At 54.6% G+C, this 23,063-nt stretch overlaps 2 protein-coding genes and 1 pseudogene across 5 annotated transcripts; all 3 read right to left on the bottom strand.

Annotated features, from left to right (window-relative positions):
* Positions 1–915: 915 nt before the first annotated feature.
* LOC118992189 (translationally-controlled tumor protein-like) lies at positions 916–1,643 on the bottom strand (annotated as a pseudogene).
* Positions 1,644–7,400: 5,757 nt separating this feature from the next.
* SLC29A1 (solute carrier family 29 member 1 (Augustine blood group)) lies at positions 7,401–17,213 on the bottom strand. 4 transcript variants are annotated; one of them, XM_037053837.1, is made up of 15 exons: positions 16,976–17,155; positions 14,838–14,950; positions 13,613–13,754; positions 13,066–13,194; positions 11,641–11,722; positions 11,331–11,527; positions 11,084–11,223; positions 10,635–10,769; positions 10,453–10,550; positions 10,230–10,308; positions 9,695–9,792; positions 9,374–9,482; positions 9,048–9,133; positions 8,463–8,662; positions 7,401–8,082 (listed from the first exon to the last, which is right to left on the bottom strand). In XM_037053837.1, the coding sequence occupies exons 4-15, from the start codon at positions 13,068–13,070 to the stop codon at positions 7,971–7,973; spliced, it is 1,341 nt and encodes a 446-aa protein (XP_036909732.1). In that variant the 5' UTR covers positions 13,071–13,194; positions 13,613–13,754; positions 14,838–14,950; positions 16,976–17,155; the 3' UTR covers positions 7,401–7,970. The 4 variants fall into 4 exon arrangements, with proteins under 4 accessions (XP_036909732.1, XP_036909731.1, XP_036909730.1 ...); XM_037053836.1 differs by lacking the exons at positions 13,066–13,194; positions 16,976–17,155 and adding an exon at positions 17,165–17,213; XM_037053835.1 differs by lacking the exon at positions 13,066–13,194 and having other exon boundaries at positions 16,976–17,154.
* A 4,140-nt stretch (positions 17,214–21,353) lies between these two features.
* MYMX (myomixer, myoblast fusion factor) lies at positions 21,354–23,063 on the bottom strand. The gene has a single exon (XM_037056040.1). It carries the CDS (start codon positions 22,925–22,927, stop codon positions 22,673–22,675), a length of 255 nt encoding a protein of 84 aa, XP_036911935.1. The 5' UTR covers positions 22,928–23,063; the 3' UTR covers positions 21,354–22,672.

Raw genomic sequence — 23,063 nt, 5'->3', positions numbered from 1 at the left:
AGCAGGCCTGTGTGGGCAGCCTGGGCTTCATTTCTTTGCCTCAGTTTCCACATTCTGCTAAGACATGAGTCTCTTGCACAACTTTTGCACACTTTATTATTAATTTTTGATGCTATGGCAAAGAGAAAGTTTCCTTCAATTTCTGTTTTCCAACCAGTTTGAAAGCAACTGATTTTATCTATGCAACTTGATAAACTACCTTCTTTTTCTGGATTTTATTTATTTACTTTTAGAGAGACGGGAAGAGGGGGAAAAAGAGAAACATCCATGGATTACCTCTGGCAGGCCCCCAATCTGGGACCTGGCCTGCAACCCAGGCATGTGCCCTGACTGGGAATCGAACCGGTGACTTTGCTTTATGGGAGGATACTCAACTGAGCCACGCCAGTCAGGGCTTCTTAATTTGTTCATTAGTTTTTGGTGTTTTCTAGGTACAACCCATCTACCATCTGAGAACAAAGACAGTTTGGCTCCTCCCTTTCTGTGCTTTGTATTTCTTACTTCTTGTTATATTGCACCAGCTAGAACTGCAGGAAAATGATGAGTGGAAACAATACTTCTGGGTATTCCTGTCTCATTTCTGATCAGAAAAGGAAAGCTTCCAACTTCATCATTGAGCATAATATTTACTTTTTTAATTCCTAACTTGTTACAATTTTAATCTGAATAGATATGAAAATTATTTTTCTGCATCTATTGAGAAAATCATTTAGATTTTTCTTTATTTCTATCTTTAACCCATAAATGACTTATTAATAGTGGATTGAAATAACCTATTTTTTTTAAAGTTTTGTAGAACTCACATACAAAACTGCCTGAGTCTATTTTCTGTATGAAAACATTTTAACTTAATGACTCAATTTTTTAGTTTAAATGCATTTTATTTTTAGACAACCTACGTGACATGTTTTTTTCCCTTAAAAACAAGGCCTCTGCTCCAAATAAATCAAGGTTAAAATAAATGAAGAGCCCAAGTCCTATTTGTCCTGGTCCTGGGCTGTGGATGAAGAGCAGCAGCTGGTTGTGATGGCAGGTGATAGGCCCAAATTGCCAAATTTATTAACTTTTTTTCTGTTTCTAAACCATGCTTAAAGAAAATCCCATATGGGTCGCAACATCATCACAGTCATCCAGCAGAGCGACCATGCCATCTGGATTTGTGTTTTCACCAATAAAGGACTGGTAGGTTCTGAAATTAGTATGGATGTGCTTAATTTGTTCTGTAGCCCCTGTTGTAATAGGCTTTACTCTTTCTGGTCTCCGTTTTTCAAGTTTCCCTTTGATTGATTTCAAGTAACTTTGATGTACTCATAGCCTTCTTTTGTGAAGCTGGCTTCCTCCAAACGATGGTTCCTGACAATATCACCACTGGTGATTACTGTCCCTGGGGGCCTCCAGTGGAGGCATTTCCACCAGTGAATGAGTCATCAGTGTTATCCTCTGTCGGACTGCCCATCTTCCCCGCCACCGCCAGGCACAGCCCTTCTGCACACGCCCTCCCGGATCTCGTGGATATTAAAGAACATCTCATTTGTGGCTGATACGGTGCCGGTATATGATGGCAGCTGGAAGGAGGCTGCAGTGGAGCTGGCTTAGCAGGAGCCACCCAGCCAGAACTGCAGCCAGAGCGGTGCTTGACGGGGGTGGGGGTGGCAAAGCTCATGGGGTTTTGTTTGTTCGTTTGTTTTTAAACTGAATTATTCCCTATTCCCAACTTCTTTTTTTTTTAATATTTTATTTATTTATCTTTAGAGGGGAAGGGAAGGAGAGAAGAAGAGAAACATCAGTGTGTGGTTGCTTCTTGTGCATCCCCTGCTGGGAACTGGCCTGCAACCCAGGCATGTGCCCTGACTGGGAATCAAACCGAAGTTGTTTGGTTCACAGGCCCACGCTCAGTCCACTGAGCTACACCAGCAAGCCATATTTTGTATTTGAGACTTCTTTTATGACCTAGAATGTGGCTAACATTTATAAATGTGTCATACATGCTTGAGAAAAAAATATATTGTTGGGTAAAGGTCTAAATGTGTTAAATCTGTTAAGTCAAGCCAGATAATCATGTTATTCAAAACAAACAGAAAACCACCTAGAGACTCCATGGGACACAGCTTGGAGAAGGGAGAGGCTGAACTTGGGGAGATAGAATAGGGTGGGGAAGAGGCCTGGGGTACACCTTTTATGGGATAGAATGATAGAACCCTGAGGAGGGGAGGAATACCACTTTAGGTAGGAGGGGTCAGCAAGTCTGTTTTAGGCACGTTGTAGGCGCCAAGAAGAGATGTCCAGAAGGCAGAGCTGATGGCTAAGGTCATGGGCAAAAACCAATTCACTCAAGGGAGTGTGATGAGGCCAGAAATTGTGACCTAAGCCCTTCCGGAATAGTAAATTGGGTAACTTGCACTATTAATACACATATGACTGTGCCTTGACTCTCCACGGGCACAGCATCAGTGGTCTAAGGGATGTGACTCAGTCCTGCCTGCCTGCCATTGTCAGCCAGCCCCAAAACGTCTGTCCTCTTTATGCCATTATGCCACAGGCGTCCCTTTTTGTCTTGAGTGTTCTTCAGTGTTCCAGACCCCCTTTAATGAAGAAGGTAAAATTTAACCCCAAGCTGAACGCCCAGAGCAGATTATACAGGCAGGGGAGTGTGGTGGCACCACAAACAACCTGCCCTACTTAACTGCTCCACCTGCTCCCGGTTCAGCCCCAGGCACAAGTCACTCCTCAGTGTGCAGGTCCAAACGGACAGGATTTCTGGGTCATTCACAGGGCCCCGTGCCTGCCTGGCCACCTGCACCCAGATAAGGGATTGGAAGTGCTACTGGGAGGGACAGAGATTAGATGTTGGAAAGGGCTTCGCTGGTTTCACCTGGGGAGGGTGACGTGGGAGTTCAGGGTTCTAGGACACTTGGTATCCCCAGGGGTGTGGAAAGAGAAGATGACTCTGGAATGTTTTGGAGGTAGGGGAGGAAGGTGCAGTGGGATCACACTGGCCTTGTATCTTCCCTTCACTGCCCGTGAGCATGTGTGTGTCAGAGGCAGGGACAGAGACCTGTTCACCTGGTGCTTTGCAGTTTACAAAATATTTTTCCATCTTTAACCTTTTCAGCCTCGATTTTCTGGAGTAAAATGGGCATAGCAATAGTTAGCATTCCATATGGTTATTGAGAGAGTATAGGCAATGGTACATGATTAAGACAGCAGAGTGATAGATAATAGTAATAGTTGTTACTTATTATCTCAGAGTTACTCAACTAGACAGTTAGGCAGGGCACGTGCTACTATCTCTGTGTTGCAGATGAGTGTCTCTGAAACAGGAAGAGCCTGGTGCAAGGTCACTCAGATTTAAGGATTGGTGGAGTGGGCCTGAAGACACCCAGTCTGGTGTTCCTAGCCAGGGGTCAGATGTGGAGGGCCGCACTGTTTGGGACTGAGCTCCCGCCAGGGGGCGCGCAGGACCGGTGACATCACCTTCCTCCTCAGTCCTCTTTCGCCAGGCAAGGCAAGGCGGACCTGGACCTGGACCTGGACCTGGCTTCAGGCTCCACCCCTCTTGCCTGGTCCTCTCGGGACCTGCAGCTCTCCATCTGCTGGCGCCAGGCTCTCGACTCTAGTAGTCCCCACTGGGGATGGCTGTGGTGGGGGAAATAAGGTTTGGTTCTGGAAGCTTCCTGGGGCTGGAGGTGTGGGGTAGAGGAACCAAAGACATGTAGGGAGGGCAATGAGCCACTTGGGTGGGAGTTGGGGTGGGGAGCACTCCGTGCTGAGGCTCACCCTAATGACTGCTTGAAGCCACGTGTCTTTAGAGTCTTCGCCTTCTATGTGCCGGCTCTCCAGAGCAGGCCCCTTTAATTTCATTAGCAAGTCTATAGGTATGTCACCCTGTTTTAAGAGCAAGGACCCAGGCCCTGATGGGCATGGCATGGCTCAAGTCCCAGTCAGGCAAATGCTTAGGTTGCAGGTTGGGGCTCATGTGAGAGGCAGCCAATCAATATTTCTCTCACAGGTTAATGTTTCTTTCCCTCTCTCTTTCTTCATCCCTTACCCTCCCTCTAAAAAGAAATACAGTCTCAAACAAACAAACAAACAAACAACCCAAGGAGCTGGGTTACAGAGGAAGAGTGATTTGTCCAGAGTCCCACAGCAGGTACCTGGCAGGTCCTGGATGGAATCCTAGGCTCTGAATCCGAACCACCCCAAAACTCCATAGAAAGTTCTGGGAGAAGGCAGCTGTCAGGAGCAGATGTGCCCACTCTGTGGGGTCCTGCGGGCTCCTTCAGCACTTGCCCTGCAGTCTGCAGCCAGAATGCCAACTGGCTCGTTGACAGGGAACGCCGGGACTGCCAAGGCTGTAGAGAGCTCTGAGTGAGCACGTCCTCCCCCAGAGGGGTCGTGTGAAGACAGAGGGCGCAGCTAGGACACAGGCCATTGCTAGATTGGGGGTGGGAGGGCATGAGCTCTGCCTGTCTGACGTGCCCATCACCACACTCACTGTCAACTTGTCCTGGGAACCAGATGGGCCTCCCTGCCAGCCTGGTTCCTGTCAGGTCTGCTGGCTGGCCCACCTCTCCCAGCCCGCCACTCTTCCAGTCTTAAGGGGGGTCTGCTGGCCAGAGAGCAGGGCTTTCTTTATAGCGACTGCATGTCTCTAATCACATGCATTTCAAATCACTAATCATAGTTTAACATTCAAATAATTTATGTTCCCAGTAATTGTTTTCCTCTCAGGCCACACCCCTCCGCCATTATATTGCATCCTCTTTCCATATTCACCTTAGAATAGATACACAAGCCAATTAGCTCAGTTAGTTTCAGTGTCATCCCTGTGTGCCAAGGTTGCGGGTTCGATCTCTGGCCAGGGCACATACAGGAAACAATGAATGCGTAAGTGGAACAACAAATCAATGTTTCTCTCTCTCCCTTTCTCTAAAATCAAGAAGTAATTTTTTAATATATACACAGATACACTCATTAGTTATACCTGAAGCTGCCGGCTCATTTTACTGGGACTCTTAGCTTTCCAATTTTAAAGCTCGAACAAGTCACCATATAAGATTAAACTCAAGGAAGATTTTTGTGTTGCAATGGCAGCCACCTGAGGGAGGACAGCAGCTGAATACAGACTGATATTTTGGGCAGAAATGTCACAGGGAAGGAGATGACCAGCGCAAGTTATGGCAGAATTAGGGATACCTGGCAAATTCTCACGCTCAGACCTCCCCATCGAACAGGAACCAGTGATGAGGAAATAGTCCTACAGATGGTGTTGCGTGCAGAGTGCCCCCTTGTGGTCGGAGCTATCACTGCAGTTGAGCAGGCAAGGGACTTGAGAGCTGCTTTTCTAACTCCTAGTTTTTCAGGTGAAAACAGGTCAGGAGAATGGAAATGAGTGAGGCTGCAAACTTTTCGTCATTTACATTAGAAAACTTCCTGCCCTTCTGGGAGGAACTCAGGACAGTGTTTTTGAAAAACTATTCTAGTCATTTTCTTCAACATCAATGTAAGTACAGAAAGGACAATGTCTAACCTAAAGGTCTTCTTCAAACCACTGCTGGGCCTGAGTAGCCTACTTACCACCGTTTCCACCCCATGGGCACAGGCAGGGAGAGGAGCGCTACCACACAGCTGGGGTCAGGCGTGTGAAGACCGCGGGGGAGGAACAAGCAAACACTGAATGAAGCAAACAGTTTTTGAGTACTACTGGAAGCCAGGTACTACACTTCTGGCTTAGAGTGAACGCATAAATAGACTCTACCCTGAAAAACAAGACTGGGCCTAAGTCTGGAGTAAGATGATACGTCACAAAGTTACTGGAGTTTTGAGGTGCAGAGGGGGAAGGAATTATGTAAATTGGATGTTTAGGTGGTGGTGGTGGAAGATGTGGAAATGCTCAGATGCTCCAGAGAGAGGGACCAGCGTATACCATGTGTGGAATGGGTTTGAAGGAAGCCTGAACAGGGGTCTTGAAAGGCCAGGCAGGAGGAGGTGAAGGGACCCAGGGGAGAACACAGGGTCCCTAAAGGGCTGATGGTGTTGAAGAAGAAGCCTAATAGGACCATTGGGTTTAGGTACAATGGGAAAGTCAGGAAGGGCAGAGGGGTAGAATACAGGTTTTTCTTGCCTGACTCATTGTCAAAGGGAACTGTAAAGGCTAGGGGAGCCCTGCCTAGTGTGTGTGGCTCAGTGGATTGAGCACTGGCCTGCAAACCAAAGGGTCACAGGTTCAACTCCCAGTCAGAGCACATGCCTGGGTAGTGGGCCAGGTCCCCAGTTGGGGGCGTGTGAGAGGAGACCACATGTTGATGTTTCTTTCCCTCTCTCCTTCCCCTCCCCTCTAAAATAAATAAAATCTTAAAAAAAGAAAGACTAGGGGAGTCTCAGGGAACTCCTCACTTTGAACCTACAGGAAAGAAATACCTCGTTTTCCACCAACCTCAGGTATGTACTGTGGCTTGACTGGAGTACATGGGTCCCAGTGCCCCATGCAGTGATACACTTGACTACCGGATAATGAGGCCTGACGCCTTCAGTTCAGTTAGACTGAGACGTGAAGCCCCAGCAGAGGTGCCAACTCTGCAGCAACTGCCAGTCTGGGATCAGTGAGCAGTCTGGGCTGTGCAGGAGTACCTCCTGCCCTTCTGGGAAGTCTGGGACACGTGCTGAGGGCCAGGGTCACTGAGGTGGGGACGGGGTTCCAGTGGCCAGAGCTCTGGTCCCACTTTGTCAGGAGGAGTCATCTTTGAGCAGGGGACCCAGTGGTGTGGCCCCCTCCACTGAGACACTCATTGTCCCACACCATCCCACCCCTCCCAAGGCCAGAGTTTGAAAAGGGAAGGGGAGGGCTGAGCTTCAGTGCGAGAACACATAGGCCTCTTGTTTCACCGGAGGTCCGAGCTTTGGTGTCAGGGCAGAGTGCCAGGTAGGGGAGAACCCTCGGGCGCAGCTTGTTCTCGCTGGAAGGTGTGGGAGTACAACCAGGAGCCAGGTGGGAGGAGGCCGCAGCGGGAGAGCTGGCCAGTTTTGGAGAATCCATTTCTGGGACGGAGGAGTGAGGACAGAGGGGAGGGGTGAAGACAAAAAAAATGAGTGGGTGCTTTCTCCATCCCCAGTCTTATGGAAGGAGGAATGAAGCAGCAAAGAAAAATGGCCTTTCTTGGTCTCAGCCAAGTCTGGGTGTCCTGGCTCTAGGCCCCTCCCTCCTCCGTTTCCCCAGCAGAGGACACTGTGGCCTCTCTAAGGCTAAGAGGACTAACCCACCTCCACCCCCAACCTTGGACCTAGGCCTGGTGTTGGCCAAGACCCAGCTGGGTTACGCGCATCCCCCCAGGCTCAGGCTGCCATCCCTCTACCCTTTACAGGGCGGGCAGCGGCGGCTGGTGGATACAGAGAGCCATGGGGGAAAATACAATGGTTTATTTAGTCAGAGAGCCTCTGAGGGCACCTGATTTCTGTTGAGTATGAAAAAAGGCAGTAAAGTGTGGCAACTGTACAGGGTACATGACGGGTAGATACAAGGCAGGGGAAGCATAGCGGGACAGAAAGAGCCTGGGGGAGGAAGCACAAGGAGGGGTGCGCATACCGGACTGGACCTTAGAACAGACGGTCTTGGCCCCTAGCCACCCCTGTTACAGGCACATGAACCTACAGACACACGTACTCTCCGAGCCTAGGAGCCTCTGCCATCCCGCTCAGGTAGGGATCAGTCAGAACCAAGTGTGGGGAGATCCAAGCATATGCAGACACCGCGTCCCCTTCCTTGACTCTGACCTGTGGACCCACTATGTCTCCAATGTCCAACTGTCCACCCAGAGGGTCCCTCACTGGGGCCTGGACACCAGGCCCAGCACAGGCCTGGAGAAAGCAGAATTCAGCCAGAAGAGAACACCTCCGGCCGACCCTTGCCCATCCCTGAAGGGCAAAGAAGGGGCATGAGCAGGTGGCCAGTGCAGTCCTCTGTCCATCCATGGTCACACAATTGCCCGGAACAGGAAGGAGACGACAGCCCCCAGCGCCAGGCCCAGACACAGAAAGAAGGCCATGATAGCTCCAGCTGTCTCCGCCTCAGCCGGCTTCACTTTCCTAAAGGAGGGACGCAAGGCTACCTTAGGGTGACCCCTACTCCAGCCCCACCCAGAGCACCAGCATGGGGAGGCCTGCCCCGCACCCAATTTTGCTGACCAGCCCATCCTACTTACCCCACCCTAATCTAGCTTTTCCCTCATGGGGAAACATGGCCTGGGGGGCCATCTTCCTCCTTCTCTGAGCGTGCCCTCCCATACCCCACTTAAGTAAGCCTGGGCACCTTGCCCCTGCACTCCCGCCCCCTGTGACCCCTTCAATCTAGGTGCCCCTCCTGGCTGACTTCTTGCTTAGCCTGGAAACCTTAAGCTCCAGGATCAGGGAGGCTCCTGTAGCCCTTTCTCCCCACTTTGGCGCACTGGACCCTGCCCAACACTCACTTGGGCCCGAAGCACATGCAGAGACTGGCGAGGTAGCCATTGGAGAAGGCGAAGGCAGCCATGAAGACGATGAACCAGGCGTCGTGCTCAAAGAGCACAGGCAGGAGTCGGCGTGGACGGACGTTGCACAGCAGCAGCAGGGGCACGAACACCAGCCGGGCCAGCACCAGGCTTGGCAGCCAGCGGCTGTCCTTCCCAGGCTGTGGGGACCAGGCAGCGCCTCAGCCAGCCTGCCCCCCCACCCCAGGGCAGACCCGGACCCCCAAGCTGCATATGGAACCCTTCGGGATCTACACTGAAACCTCAAAACCTGGTTACCCTTATGGGTACTGATGGGGAGAGGGCAGAGTAGAAACTTCTGGAATACTGGAAATGTTCTCCATCTCGACCTGGTTGGTGATTACACAGGGAATGTGTACATGGTCATTAAACTGTACACTCATGACTTGTACACCTAACTATACATAATGCCCTGGTTTTTGAAAAAACATGGGCTCTTATCACCATACGTTCTTGGTGCCCTTTCTGGGTCTCAGGATGGACTCTGCCCCTCACGGGGACTTGGTGCCCTCTTCTTCCACTTACCCACATGGACACGGCTGTGAGGCTTCGGCCCAGCCAGTCAAAGACATTGAAAGTCAAGAAACAGGACACAGGGATAAAGTATTTTTCTGGAGAAGGAACAGTACATTAGGGTAATGTTATTAGATCCAGAGACAGATTTAGCAACCTTGACCCTCACTGGGGCTGAGTGTCCCCAGCTGTAAAGTGAAGAAGCTTTTAGCCCAGGGAAGGGCAAGCGGCCCGGGAGAGTCAAGCTGGGGAGATGGCAGCCCAGGGTCTCTGCTTCCCCACTCTCAGCCCTGCTAGAGCCCGTCCATCCCTGTTCAGGGAACCGATGGTGTCCTCACCCCAGGCGCTGCTGCCTGCAATGCTGGACTTGACCTCAGCAGTAACGGCAGGAAACACCCCAATGGTGATCGTGAAGATGAAGCAGACAGAGAGAGCCGGGACTAAGATCTGGAGGAAAGGGACCCAGGCCCCTGAGTCTTCATGGTGGTTGTGCAATAAAGAACCAACACACACACACACACGGAAGAGTCCAGGAGAGTAGCCAGTGTCAGTCAGAAAAGGATAGAATGGGCCGTGTGGAGGTGAGTGGTGAGTGGGTGGGGGAATGAGGAGAGAAAGAGGGTGAGGGGTAGAGGGCAAGACACCCATGCCCCACGCACATTTTTGAGGATGGCCCGGATTGAGTGGCTTTTATTGGTGGGCTGAGAGCTGGGGGCTGAAACTCCAGACTCCTCTTTGCCCGCTCTTGACTCCTTTCCTGGGGGGGCGACAAGTTATGGAAGGATCTTCAGGTTTTGGAAGGACAGAGCAACAGGAAATGACATAACCATTCCCGGAGAGGGCTGCGGTTAGTGGGGGATGGACACCCCCTTACAGTGAACAGAAGCACCCTAACATCTAGCCCAGACCTCCTTCAAACCCTCATCGTGCCCGTCCCTGTGTCCTGACCACTCCCAGGAGCCTCAGCTCACACTACACCTTATCCAAGAATCCACTGTCCTCAGGCATTCAAGGTCATCCAGGACCTCCCTATTTTAGTTTTCCCAGCTCTTATTTCCCATAGTCCCCCTGACCCCTCTGGCCTCTGGCTCATCTCTGCCAATAAATACAGTGTACCCACTCCTGCCCTCTGTGCTCAGCTACACCCTGCCAGGGAGGCCGTCCGCTGCCCCAGGCTCCTCAGGCTATTCAGACCTTTACTAATGAGGTCCAACTTGGTCTCCTGCTCCCCACACCCTTCAAGCTTGAGCTGCTGGTAGTAGCGGTAGAATTCCTATCAAGAGAGGGAGACGGAGGTGGACTCAGAGGCAGGATCTCCAGAATCCCTGCCTCCACCCCGGTTTCAGCCTCCGAACGCCAGTGGTCTGGAGTCCTGGACTCCCCAGGCCCCAAACCCCCGCCTTCTCCTTTTGCTCACCAGCCGGGGCAGTCCCAGGTAACAAACGATGGTCAAAACGACGACCCCACAGGCTGTGATAAAATAGCCGAAGGCACTTTTTGCCAGTTCTGAGCCACCTGGGGTGGAGGGTCAGAGGTGAGATGGGCTCTACTCCCTTCGCCCCACAAAAACCAGACGGGCAGACAGACAGCAAGACTTACTGGCAATGGCGCAGATCATGGCCACTGAGGCGAAGATGCCTGCCAGGCCCTGGCCGCTCATGATGGGGGCCGTGTAGCTGGCAGGCAGGAGGCCAGCCAGACCAAACAGGCTGCCCTGCAGGATGGCACCAAATGCTGGGGGAACACGGGAGGCATCAGCAGGGGTGTGGGTGGTGTGGGATCCACTTCCAATGGGGACATCCGGGGCTCACGGGAAAACAGGTTCCTGTAACTCCTGCTGCATTGCCAGTGGGCCTTGCTGCTCAGCGGCCCTTCTCTCTGCCCCCGACTCCTGGCCCTGGTTGCCTTCCTGCCCAAGCCTCTGAGCCCACGGCATCCACTTCCTCCGGGTCTCTGAATGGGCTCCTCTCTGGCTGACTGCGGGTCTACGGGGAGGGTGGGGTGTGTGGGAAGGTCTCTGCCCTAGGTCCCCTCCCAGTTCTGCTTACAGTTAATGAGCATGATCTTGATCATGGTGATGACAAAGAAGGGCAAGGCATCCATGGGCACTTTCACCAGGACAGCGGTGACCAGGAACACCAGCAGGATGGCCAGCAGGCTGCCCAGGATCCGGACAGCCTGGGGGATCCTGGGGGAGAGGCCAAGATGGCAGAGAGGCGTGGCGGCAGCTGGGGCGCAGCCAAGAGTGCGCAGCGCAGGAGGCAGCCAGGGGTCAGGCTGGGCCCCGTCGCTCACCTCTGATGCAAAAAGGAGTTGAGGCAGGCAAACAGCAGCAGGGGCAGCATGGCACACAGGGTCATGACATTGTTGAAGATGACACTCAGGGAGCTCCTCTTCGGAGAGGGTGCTGTGGGGGCAGCCGATGCCTGGCCATCCCGTTCAGCAGCGACCGAGGACACATTCTGGGACTGGTCCAGGCGGTTTGTGAAATACTGCGGGGGATGCAGAGGGGTGTTGCAGCCTCTCTCCCTGCATCCACAAGTACAGATCCAGGCCCTACATGCCCAGTGGACATACCCCTGGAGCCCAGTCCCCCCACTCCCACCTGAGTGGCTGTCATGAAAAAATTCCAGGGGAGCAGGGTCCCCAGACCCAGCATGAAGAAGATAATCCAGACGGCTTTGTACCTGGAGGTGAGAGGAAAAAGGAGCCACATGACCACCACCATCCCACCTTCTTTCCCAGATCAAACCCGGGGAAGGCCATCCCTCCCGGACCTTGTCTCTCCAGCTATCCCAGGGCACAGGGCGTCTGTGTTTGTGTCCATCTGCCTGCATCCCGCTGTGGGAGGGTGTGCGTGGGAGGTGTTCTGGGATAGGGAAAAGGGCCCAGCTGAGTCCACAGAGGGAGGAGGACCAGAAACACAGGGCTGAAGGGCAGGGCCAGGGGCCGGTGGTTTCCAGGCCCCAAAAGACTCGGGACCCTGCACGCTTGGGAACCAACGTGACCACATGTCTGCAGGCAGTTTGGAAATCCTGCTGTGATGGCGGGGGTGGGGGTGGGGTGGAGGGTGAGTGAGAAAGCAAACAGCAGCTGTCTTCCACCCCCGCCCACCAGGCAGGCTGGAAGTGATTGTGCAGTCAGAGCGGGAATGCTGTGGCTCCCCAAAGAGGATTCTGAGGTCAAGAAAGTTCCAGACCATTCTGGACCTAATAGTGCAGCAGGCGGGGTGCCTTGGGGCAGTTGGAAAATGAAGGAACTGTTTTTTCCTGGCCCAGACAGAACCAGCTTTGTAGGTCACACCACCTAGGTAGGCCAGGGGGTATCCGGCCACGGGAGGTCATCTGGGCCCCAGTGTATACATAAGTGCCACCCCGGCTTTTGCCAGGGCACAGCCCCAAGCCGTACAACTCAGGGCCTGTCTGAGACAGGCCAGCTTCTGTCAGGCAGCCCTGGGTCCAGTCACTGTGGTCTCCAGATGTGCCTGCCATACCTTCTCCATAGCCGACATCTCTTTCTTCAGAGATGGTAGGGACAAAGCCCAAGGCAGGGAGGGCCTGGGTTAGCGCCCCCTGGGGCAGGTCTGGGTCATTACAAGTGCAGCCCCCCAAAGCCCTCATACACTGTTAAGGCTTGGTTCAGAGACCCAGGATGAAGGGAGAAATTCCCAGTCAAGGTCACATATGATAGAGGGTCCGCGTGGGGCTGGATGAGTGCAACAGGTGATGGAGATGGAAGGGTTTCAGAGAACAGCTGGGAGTGGTGAGGCTGGGAAGGTGCAGGCAGACAGCCCGAGAGTAGGGACAAGGGAGGGAGGGGTCTATACGTACTGTCTCCTTAAATTCTCTCCCATCCAAATAAACCTCACCTCTATTTTACAGGTGGGAAGTGGTCCCAGAGAGATCAAGCTAGGTGCCCAAGGTCCCACAGCTAGAAGTGGTCTAGTGCCACGGCCTTTGGCATAGGGGGGAGACAGAATGGGCTGGAAGAGGTGATGATGGTTTGAAGAGCTTTGGATCTGAAGCATGACCTCATCAACTTTCTTTGGTCCTAGACTCCTTGGAGAACTTGAATCAAGCTACAGCCTCTTATCCCAAAACACAAATGCACGATCACACATGCAGGTCCAGCTGGAGGGAGTTCGCAGGCTCCAGAGGTGCTGAAGGGAGAGGAAGGTCGCAGCACAAACCAGGGTGGGCCGAGGTCATGTGAAATAGAGGCCACTCTGGGGGAGGGGCAGTTGTGCCAGATGTGCTCTGGAATGAGGGGTGCTGCCAAACATCTCCCCATGGAGGTGGCGGGAGGAGCCAGCAGCTGCTGGCTGGCTGGAGAGCAGTGGAAAAACTGACAGACCAGGGAGGGGCTGCCACCTACCCACCCTGGCCCTCCCCACAGACACCCGAGCCAGGGCCCACCAAGACACGCGTGGTCCCCGCCCCCACACAGACCTGACTCATGGCTGACTAGCTGAAAGGCCAATCAGCAAGTGACAGCTCCAAATTTCCAAGCACATGACACCCAGCCCCCTGGAGACCCATTTCCACTGCCCTGGGTCCCCAACCCAGGTCTCCCAGTACCTGTCCTGAGGCTGCTGACTGGTTGTCATGGTGACGGTGGTCTTGGTTTTGCCTGGCTGACAGCTGTCTTCTTCTGAGGCTCTCTTGGGGCAGCAGTGTGAGGCCTTGTCTCGCCCTGTTTCCCCACAGGCCTCTTCAGACTCTTGGGGGGTAGGAAGGGGCAGGGCAAACAGCTGGCAAGTGCTAGAGTCCAGCAGGACACCCTCCGGACCCTGCCCCTCAGGACTGCTCAGTCCGACCCCTCTCTGGCCAGTCCTGGGCCTCCCTGCCTGCTCAGGCTCTACCTGGCAGCAGGCCTGGCCTGGCCGCTGCCACCGCTATTTTTACCCAGCAGAGAAGCTGTTCGTACGCTGGGAAACCGGAGGGTGGAGAGCAAGGGAGGAGGAGGAGGACGTCTGATTGAGAGGTTGGGAAAGACAGGCAAAGGCAGGGAAGGGGACGAGAGGGGTTAGGGGCAGTGACGACAACAGAAGGAGGGAAAGGAGGAGGAGAACAGCAGAGACAGAACAGATGGCGGAGGGAGGGCCCAAAACAAACATCTGCAGGAGCAGCAGCCACAGGGGTGAGGACTGAGGCGGAGCCCGAGAAGCCACCCCCCTCCAGGGCCTGTGCCCGTCCGTTGAATCTGACCTCTCTGCCCTCCTGGGGAGCCCCTGGACTAGGGTGGGCTCTTGAGAACTTGTCCCCTCCTGGAGGTACCCCAGACTCCAGCCTCTCTGCTGGTGGCACCTTAACCGTCCCTTCCTGCACTGCCCAGGGACTTCCCAGTTCCTGGTCACTTTTCCAGGAAAATACTTTTCGATGGGTGTGGGACACAGCCTTTTTCACAGCCTAGCTTGACCTCTCCCCTGACCTCAGCCCTGGCCCGACTGCCCCCATCCCCCTCCAGTCCCCTTGGTTCTTCTCTCATTCCAGGCCTCCGTACCTTCCCCTTTCTGAGTGCAAACTTGAAGGGAAGATTGGGGGTGGGGTGGGAGCACAGGCCTGATAACAGGCATAATCCCAAAGCTCTTGGCCTCCTGCTTCAGCGCCCCTCTCCTGCTCCCCCCACCCTTGTGTTATGTCTGTAGCCAGGACTTCTTTGGCACCAGCGAATAAAACGGCGTTCCCTTTGGATGGCATGGAAAGCAAGGAAGGCGTGTGCTGGTGCATCCCCAACGTGAGGGACATGCTCCGGAGCCAGGAGGACTGGCTTCCCCCAAGGCCCACTTGGGCCAGCACTCACCGCTTGTCCGGACTTGCCAGCAGAAGAGCCGGAGAACAGGAGTCCTCAGCGGTCCCTGGAAGGTGGCCTAGCTCCAGCTCAGGCAGCAGGCCTTGTCCATGGGCTTCCCCTAGCTAAGGTTCAGAGCACACGAGGAGAGAAACCCCAGGCCTCGCTGTAGGAGAAAGCTGCTCCATTCTGAGAAGCTTCACACACACACATCAACCAGGGAGATAAGAAAAACCACATTTGCAGCTTGGGCGATAACAGACCCAAGAGCCTTAGCCGGGGAGCTGAGGGGGTGGGTCAACTTGAGCACCGCCACCGGCGCTAGAGGTCCCAGCCCAAGACAGACAGACAGACAGACAGACAGACACCTGCAGGGACCCTAGGCGCTGTAGCAGTCCCGGTCCTCTCAATATCCCTGGGTCAACTCCAGACACTCCAAAGCCTTTCTTAGCCCCGCCCCCCCGCCCCGCCCATACCTGGGTTATGCGTATGTGCTGGGGAAGGGGGAGCAGACCCACTCGTCTCTACCTGCAGGCAAAGGGCTTCTTGCACTTAGCCTTTCAATAAACATTTACTGAGGACCTTTGCAGGCTGGCCAGGCACCGTTCTAAGCACTGACTGAGGACAGAGTGAACAACTGTTTACATTTTCTAGAGGGATGGGGGCAAGAGGGCTCTATCTGGGATCGGAGTGGTGGACAGAGAAGACCGCTTTTCACCCTGTGCTTCTCTCCCCCCACCCCAGACAGCATTCCTGGCAGTAAAGAGCAGATGCAGTTCAAAACAGACCAGAGACTGGGTGGAGAGAATAGGGTACCTTCCCTTTCTTGGTGAAATCTGCCATAAGCTCAGAGAAGAATAAACTTCTGTCTTCTCCCTCATCGATGTCTGGCTTTCTGCTCTCAGCAAACCCACCCCCGGGCCGGGCACAATTCAACTCCGGGGGCAGCCCCTCCCCCCGCCCACATCCTAACAGCAGGCCAGTCCAGGTGTTTTATTTTTGTCTTCCTAGCTTTTAAAAAAGATCTTATTTATTTTTTAGAGAGACGGGGAGGGAAGGAGGAAGAGACGGAGTGAAACATCCATCAGCTGCTTCTCTCACACCCAAGGCAGTACCTGGACTGTAACCTAGGCATGGGCCCCAAACTGAACCAGTGACCTCTTGGTTTGGGGGCCAGTGCTCAACCCATGGAGCCAGACCAGCCAGGGCTATGTCTTCTGTGCCCGGCAGCAAATTGCAAGCTCAGAGCATCTGGTGTACCTCCAGCCACGCTTTGGCCTGTCCAGATGGGGCCCTGAAAGCAGCCACCAAACTCAGGCTCCCGACATCTACCTCTGGTGCCCCTGCCTGCATCCAGACACACCCTTGCAGTAGTATCAAATTCTCCACTCCCCAGGATCTCAGATGGGGCCAGCCTGCAGATACCCCTTCTTTCTCTCACAATGACCCATAAGCTAGTTCTAAACTATCTCCATTGAACAGATGGGGGGCAACCAAGGTTCTCTGAGCTGAACTTCAAATTCAGCGTGTAGCTTATTCTAGGCTCCTTCTGGGGTAGAGAGGGAGGTATGAAGGCTGCTTCTCGGCTAGTCCTATACACTGGGAGGTGGGGATGCTCTACTCCAGCTAAGGGGGAAAAACAAGGTGAGGGCCAAGGTAACCTCCAGCCTGACATGAGTGTCAGGAGTAAGGAACACCCCCACCCCACCATTACACACACATCCTGGCAAGAAGCGCTCACGCGGCAGTAGTACAAATGGGAGGAACTAAAGGTTACCGGAGAAATGGGCAGAGGGTCCACTCCAAGAGAGGGGCAGGATGGGACCAGCCCTCACCCATGGGAAGAAAACCTGAAAGGTGTGTGTCCTTGCCCTTTCTTTGAGTAAAGAAAGGGTCCTCTCTCCCGGAGTAAATTAGGCCCCACACAGAAAGGAGAGGCCAGGGCCAGAGTTTGGCCAATTAAAAGCGGAGGTTAAAGAGACAGCTCCTCCGCTCCGGGAGCCCTCAGCCCCATCTTGCCTCGTACCAAGATTAACCATCTATTCGCCTTTGCAGAGGTCAGCTCCGCGACAGCCGGTTTTAAGCCCAGGAGCCAGGTCTTCCCGCCCGGCTCAGGTCTCCCTCCCACGCCCCTTTCTTCCACACTGCACCTTTTCTCTGGTCCCTGGCACGCCAGCCACGTGCTGCGCTGCTGGGCACACTCCGCACTCGGGGTCCCGCCGGCGTATCTTCTGCGGTAGGCCAGGCCCCGCTTCCTGGCCCTACTAGAACGCGGAAAACAGTGCCTTCCGCCCGGTTGGTCTCTGGACCCCGGACCCCCGGACCAGGGCAATACCTACGGTGAAAGAGTCTTCTGCCGCTGAAAATCCGTGCGTTACCATGCCACTTCCACCGCCCCCTTGCTGCTTCCCGCGCGGGGTGCCCCCGCCCCGTCCTGCTCTCCGCCCCCTCCCGCTCCCCCCAGTGGCCGCTGGCCCTCCGGGCCACGCCCCGACCGTCCCTGCCAGTTGCGCCGGGCCCAGAACAAGCCCCTACTCCGGACCTTACCCCGCCCAGGGCCGCCTGGCCCACACAAGCCTTGTTAGTTTCTGCAGCTAGGACCTCTCTGGGCCCGGCCCCACCAAACTCTGCTCCAGCAAACCCTGACCCGTTAGGGAGCAGACGGCGGGTAGAGCCCCACCCAGGTACCCCTAGTCTCCCCCGCACTGGGGCTACACAAATCCTACAGAATTCATCTCAGGGTTCTCCCGGCAACAAACCTGCCAGACAGGCCCCGGGGCCCCCATGTCCCTACTCTCTCTCAGATGCTCCGTTATCACCCCCCACACATCCTCTCAGACCACTTTCTTCCACGGTACACCATCTTTTTCCTTAACAGCGACCCCCCTCCCTTTTCAGCATTACTTTCTTCCCTTCAGACTTGTCCTGATATGTCCTCTCTAGCCCTCGACCCCACCATGCCCTGGCATCTCTCGGACACAAGCAGTGACCTGCAAGATGGGTTTTCTCACCTCTAACACACACAGACCACACACCCACCGGAACACAGCCGGCCTCCCACAACTCTTGACTTGAAGAGGGGTTCCTGGTTTGGCGGGGGTTGAGGCACAACCCTGTAGCCCTCGTGATTCACTCTTTCTAAATTCAGAATTTTGGAAAGACTGGGGCCCAGTTGAGGATAGGAAGAAAAAAAGCAGGAAACAGCCTTACATACTGAGTGAATCCCATTGTCCTGATACTTCCAAGTCCCACATCCTCCACTGCCCCAGGAAGAGAGGGTGGGCACGTAGAGAAGTCCTTCTCATACCTTCCAGGGAGGGGGAAGGGATTCACTCCTTTTTGTTGGTTAGTAAATTTGGGGGCGAGGGGATCACTGGCCCCACAGCTGCTCTCAGAGCTGGAATACAATCCAAAGGCTAGAGAGGTACTGAGGAGAGCAAATCCATTCGAGTCCCCACCCTATCCCCACTACCCAGGACTGTACCCTGGAGAAGCCACAGACACTAATAAACAATTAGGAGTACTGTCACCAGGCGGGGCTGGCCGAGTGCGTCTGCCTATGGCCAACTGTAGTGTGTGGGTTCTTGACTTTGTGAAGGAGAGATTTCACAACAGGAGTCCAAGTGACTATGAGGATCCATTTATTTAAGCTGGGGGCAGTGAAACAAGAAAGGGCTCAGCATAGGAGAAGCACCAGGGGAGCCTGGGCTGGGCTGCGTTCTCACTGGGAAGTCAGAGCAAAGGGGGCCTTGGGGATGGGCTCAGGGGAACAGCTTGGGACAAGCTGCTGCGGACCATTGACTGCAGGGGTGTCCAACCTTTTGGCATCTTTGCACCACACTGAAGAAGGAGTTGTCTTGGGCCACACATTAAATACACTGTGACACATAATCACAAAAAAAATCTCATCATGTTGTAAGTTAATTTATGAGTTTGTGTTGGGCTGCATTCACAGCCATCCTGAGCCGTATGCAGCCTGCAGCTGCGGGCTGGACACCCTGCTAGAGTTTAGGAGCCACATGCCTGTGAAGAAAGAAGTGGGGGTCGGGGGAAGGTAAAGGGAAAAGAAATGGTGTGGGCTCCTCTCCAGAAGGAGAGTGAGAGCCGGGGCCTTTGTCTTGAGGTGCGAGAGCGCTCTCTCTCTCTCTCTCTCTCTCTGGAATTTTAGAGCAGGTCTCAGGGGAGGGTTTCAGCAGAATATTCATCAGTTCTCTCCATGGGCCCTGACAGGGTCACGGTCTCCACTGATTGGTCGGTGACAGGGCGGGGTCTTTAGTCACTGCAGTTGGTTCTAGCACCACCCACCTGGTTTTGCTGCTTTTCTGGTTCTGGAGCTAAATTACAACTGAGGCCTAGATGTCATCTCCAGGGAGGAAAGGTTACCCTGGGGGCGAGGTCCTTGTTTTCTTAGTTTTGCCCCCTGCCAGGCACTTGGGGCCTTCTGCCCTGGCCATAAACTGCTAAACCACTGTGCTCAGCCGTTCGTCTCAGCGTCCTTAGTCTACTTGCCAAGGAACTTTCCTAGCCTCTCACTATCATGTCTCCCTAACCTCACAGGGATTAGGCAGAATCACACCATCTCCCCAGAGGTCAGACTGGACCCTGAGGTGAGGGTAGCCTTTCTACTTAGAATCAGTGGACACTTCCCACGCTACCCCAGGAGGGGTGTTCCCAGACTTCCAGCTCCTTGTCCCACAGAGACACAACACACCATCGTCCCCCAGGCTTCAACAAGCAGAGGGCAGGAAGGAGGTAATCAATGGTATTTTTTTTTTTTTTCAATGGTATTTTTTTAGGCACTGCACCATGGCTCAAGGGCAGCTTCATGTTTGGATCTCCCTCCACATTCCTACCCTGTGTTTGTCCAGTCTCTCTCTCTTCCTCTCCTGGCTCTCCTCTCCCCTTTCCTGGCCCCCCGTCTCTTTCCCCACCTTTATTGCGAAGCTCTGGGCCTGCGGGGGTGGCAAGCCTTAGTGGTCAGACAGATCCGCCAGGCCTGGTTAGGCTGGTGGCCAATGCTGCAGTGTGTGTAAAGGGGGCTGGAAGTGGAAAGAAGCTGGAGGGAAGTGGTGAGGGTCCTCGGCAGGAAAGCGGAGGCTGGTTCCTCTGTTTACCCCTGCTGAAGCCTGGCCTGCTCCCGAGATGGCAACAATCAGGTCTGTTAGTGCTGGAGGGAAGCCATGTGGCACACACCCTGCTTGGGCCCCCAGCCAGCACCCACACCCCTCCAGAGCCTCCTCCGTGGCGGAGATGACTGCTAGATGCCAAGGACTTCTGTGGACAGCATCGGCAGAGCCCAGCTCACACTGGCCTGTGCCTGGAGTTTTTCTAGCCAGGCCAAGGCAGTCCTAGTCGCCCTCTGCCCAGTCTAATGGCCCTCTTCCTCCCTGAGCTCCCTCGGATCCTTGGCCTAGGAGTGGGGTAGGAGGGGCTGATCAAGCTCCCCACTCCTACCCTATTTAACACTGTGACTTGCCCCAGACTCCCTCCTCCCCCATCCAGGCCTGCCTGAACCCCCACACAGGCCTATCTTCCCCCAGCCTTGTGTTGTCTTTTTGCTGGAAGTGTGTTCGCTCAGCCCAGTGTTTGTTTTGTCATCAGGGCAGAGTCTCATGACTGTGCCTTCTCAGTTTGTGCCTGTGACCCTACCTCCATGGCCTTGCTGCAGGGCTGGGACTAGGGCAAGGCCAATGAGGCAACTTGACTGAGTCACAAAATTTAAGGGGGTGCCAAAAACCCAAGAATCAAGATGAATATTTTAATGCAGTATTTTTAAAAAATCAAGGTCAATGCAAAAGAAAAATGCACGAACAAAACATCAACATTGAAAATAAAGACAGAGTCTGGTTCTCACAGGTTCAGCCTCACCTCACCTTCCTCGAGTGAATAGGGGCTCTCTGTTCACGAGGTCTGGACTTGCCGCTCCAGCCTAATTTCTCAGCCCCTTCCCTCTGCTCTAGGTGGGTCTCTGACCTTGCGTGATCTGTATGTTTGGGGCTGGGGTTAAGGCACAGTCATCTAACTGCCGCCTTCAAAGTCCCATAAAATATCCCCTCTGCCAGAAACCATAGATTACGACTCCACCGGTATCCCCACGCCAACCAGGGCCCTACCTGCACCTCTCCGCCTCTCTAGGCCGCTGGAGAACAGCTCAGACCCCGCCCTGCACCCCCACCCCACCGCCCCCCCTCTGCTCCCCGCACACCTGCAGAGACCTTGCAGGGGCAGGCTGAGCTGGAGATGGAGAACGGAAATTCTGGGGCCGGCGAGGCCCTAGTCGCCCTCCTGGCCTGCTCACCTGGGGGCTGGGGCGGTAGCCGGTGAAAGCAGCCCGGACCCGGTCTGACCTGTCTCTGCCGCCGGACAGGAGAGGGGTTGCAACCCGCGATCCGCGGCCCGCTACATCCCGCCCGGCTCCCCTCCGGAGCTGAGAGCGCCTCGGAGGGAGACCGGCAGAGAGGGAGGGAGGCCGGGAAGAAGGCCTGGAGCAGTGGGGTCGGGGGGTGGGGGGTGGGGGTGGGGAGCGCCCATGACCCCTGAGGGGAACGGTGTCCGGGGACCAGGGGCTCTCACCAGCTTCACTCCGCTCCTCCCCCCACCAGGCTGCTTTTGCGAGAAAGGTCCTTCTGAGGACTCCAGGAGGAAGCAGATGGCGGAGCGGTGGGGAGGCGGGTGTCTGGCGGAAAGCCCCACAGACCTGGGAGGGGGCGCACGGCTCTGGTTTCGGATCTTCCCCCTGGCCCAAGCTTCTGACGGTTGTGGGAACCGGATTAGGGGAGGAGGTGGTCCCGTGAGATTCCTATATTCCTCACTACCCACCTCTGACCATAAAGCTGGTGGAAGGAGCGAGGAAAGACTGTTGCTAGGGAGCCCCTAAGCAAATTATCCGGAGGCTGAAATGCAAATACATCTGACAACCTTTATTCGACCCCTGAAGTGCCTTCCGTTGGGAGAGGAGGAAATGAAAAGGTGGATTCCTCGGGTTACCCCCAAATCCCATCTCTGCAGGAACGTACAGTTCTGCACCCCTCCCCTGAGGGGCTGCCCTCAGGGTCCCTGAGTTAACAAATCTCCCTCTTTCCGCCACCACTTGCTGAGAAGAGTCGCCAGACGCTGCCAGGGACGTTTTCCTCCTTACCGTGAACAACCAAACCCTTTCCCGGAGAGGCCCAGGACCGCTGGGTCAGCGTATGGCTGACTGGAGTGAGACGACAGAAACGACTTCCAGGAGATGAGCACCGACAGGGACCACAGAATGGTAATCAGAGGAGGCCTGGAGTTGTTCCCCACCCTTACCCACTGGCCAGGTGAAACTGCCTTGAAGTGCAAGCAAGAGTGAGAGTGACAAGAATTTCAAAGGCATTCCAGGAATTCAAAGACATTTATTGAATACCTGCTGCATGCTAGGCTTTGGGAGCAGGACTGATTCTCTGGGGGAATCAATGCTTATTCTTCTAAGGTAAATCCTGGACCTGGAAAACAGTCAGTATTAAAATCTTGCCTCTCCACTAAATTGTCAGTTGTCCCTGGGTTAGGATTGCCCCTCATGGGACCTCATGCCCCCATTTGGGGGTAGGGAGAGACAGGAGAGTCAGTCCCCTTCCCTGCTGGAGCCCCAGGTGATTAGGAAAGGTCTGGAGGAATGCAGAGGGGACAGGTAAAGGTCAGTTTTCTGCATGGGTCCAGTCATTTCTGCTGGAGCCAGGGGGCATGTCTCCGTCAGACCCGGCTCGTGCTCAGCCCCGATGTCTAATGCCCACTGGGCAGGCTTCTGTCAGTGATGTTGCCAGGACTGTCTTACTCCCAAAGCAAGTGTTTGGTTCCCGCTGCTACCGGGACTCGTGGCCTCATTTTTCCGGGGCTAGCCTCTCCCTCCTCTCAGGGTTGGCCGCTCCGGAAGCCACTCCAGCCTCTGGCGGGTGTCTCTGGCTGAGGACAAACAACAGACAGCTTAGCAAAGCCTCTCGAATGTCCCGGGAGCCCAGGCGGCCGGCCAGTTGACGCAGCAGGGGCAGGAGGCGCTGGCGGGCCAGGCGGGCGGCAGGCAGCAGCAGGCGAGACAGCAGCATTCGAAGCAGCAGTGGGAGCAGTGGCACAGGCATGGCCGGGGCAGGGACTTCAAAAGCGATCCAGAACCCAGGCTTGCCTTTCCTGTTCCCTGCTCACCTGGCAAAGACATCAAGTTTTAAGCAGAATTCCCATCCCCTTCTGTTTCCACACTCACATTCCTAAAACTCA

The sequence above is a fragment of the Sturnira hondurensis genome, unplaced genomic scaffold (genome assembly GCF_014824575.4).
Source record: "Sturnira hondurensis isolate 20B ecotype Veracruz unplaced genomic scaffold, ASM1482457v3 Scaffold0000880, whole genome shotgun sequence".
Classification (NCBI taxonomy): domain Eukaryota; kingdom Metazoa; phylum Chordata; class Mammalia; order Chiroptera; family Phyllostomidae; genus Sturnira; species Sturnira hondurensis.
The sequence above is the reverse complement of the archived record's forward strand: the minus strand, read 5'-3'. Positions and strand labels throughout refer to the sequence as shown.

Bases quoted from the DNA above. Each gene is read 5' to 3' on its own strand.
- SLC29A1 (XM_037053836.1), bottom strand. From the start codon at position 13,641: ATGACAACCAGTCAGCAGCCTCAGGACAG. The intron at 11,723-13,612 runs GTACTGGGAGAC...TCTCACCTCCAG, and splicing joins AGTCAGCAGCCTCAGGACAG to GTACAAAGCCGTCTGGATTA. The intron at 11,528-11,640 runs GTGGGAGTGGGG...CATCCCCCGCAG, and splicing joins TTTTCATGACAGCCACTCAG to TATTTCACAAACCGCCTGGA.
- MYMX (XM_037056040.1), bottom strand. From the start codon at position 22,927: ATGCCTGTGCCACTGCTCCCACTGCTGCTTCGAATGCTGCTGTCTCGC.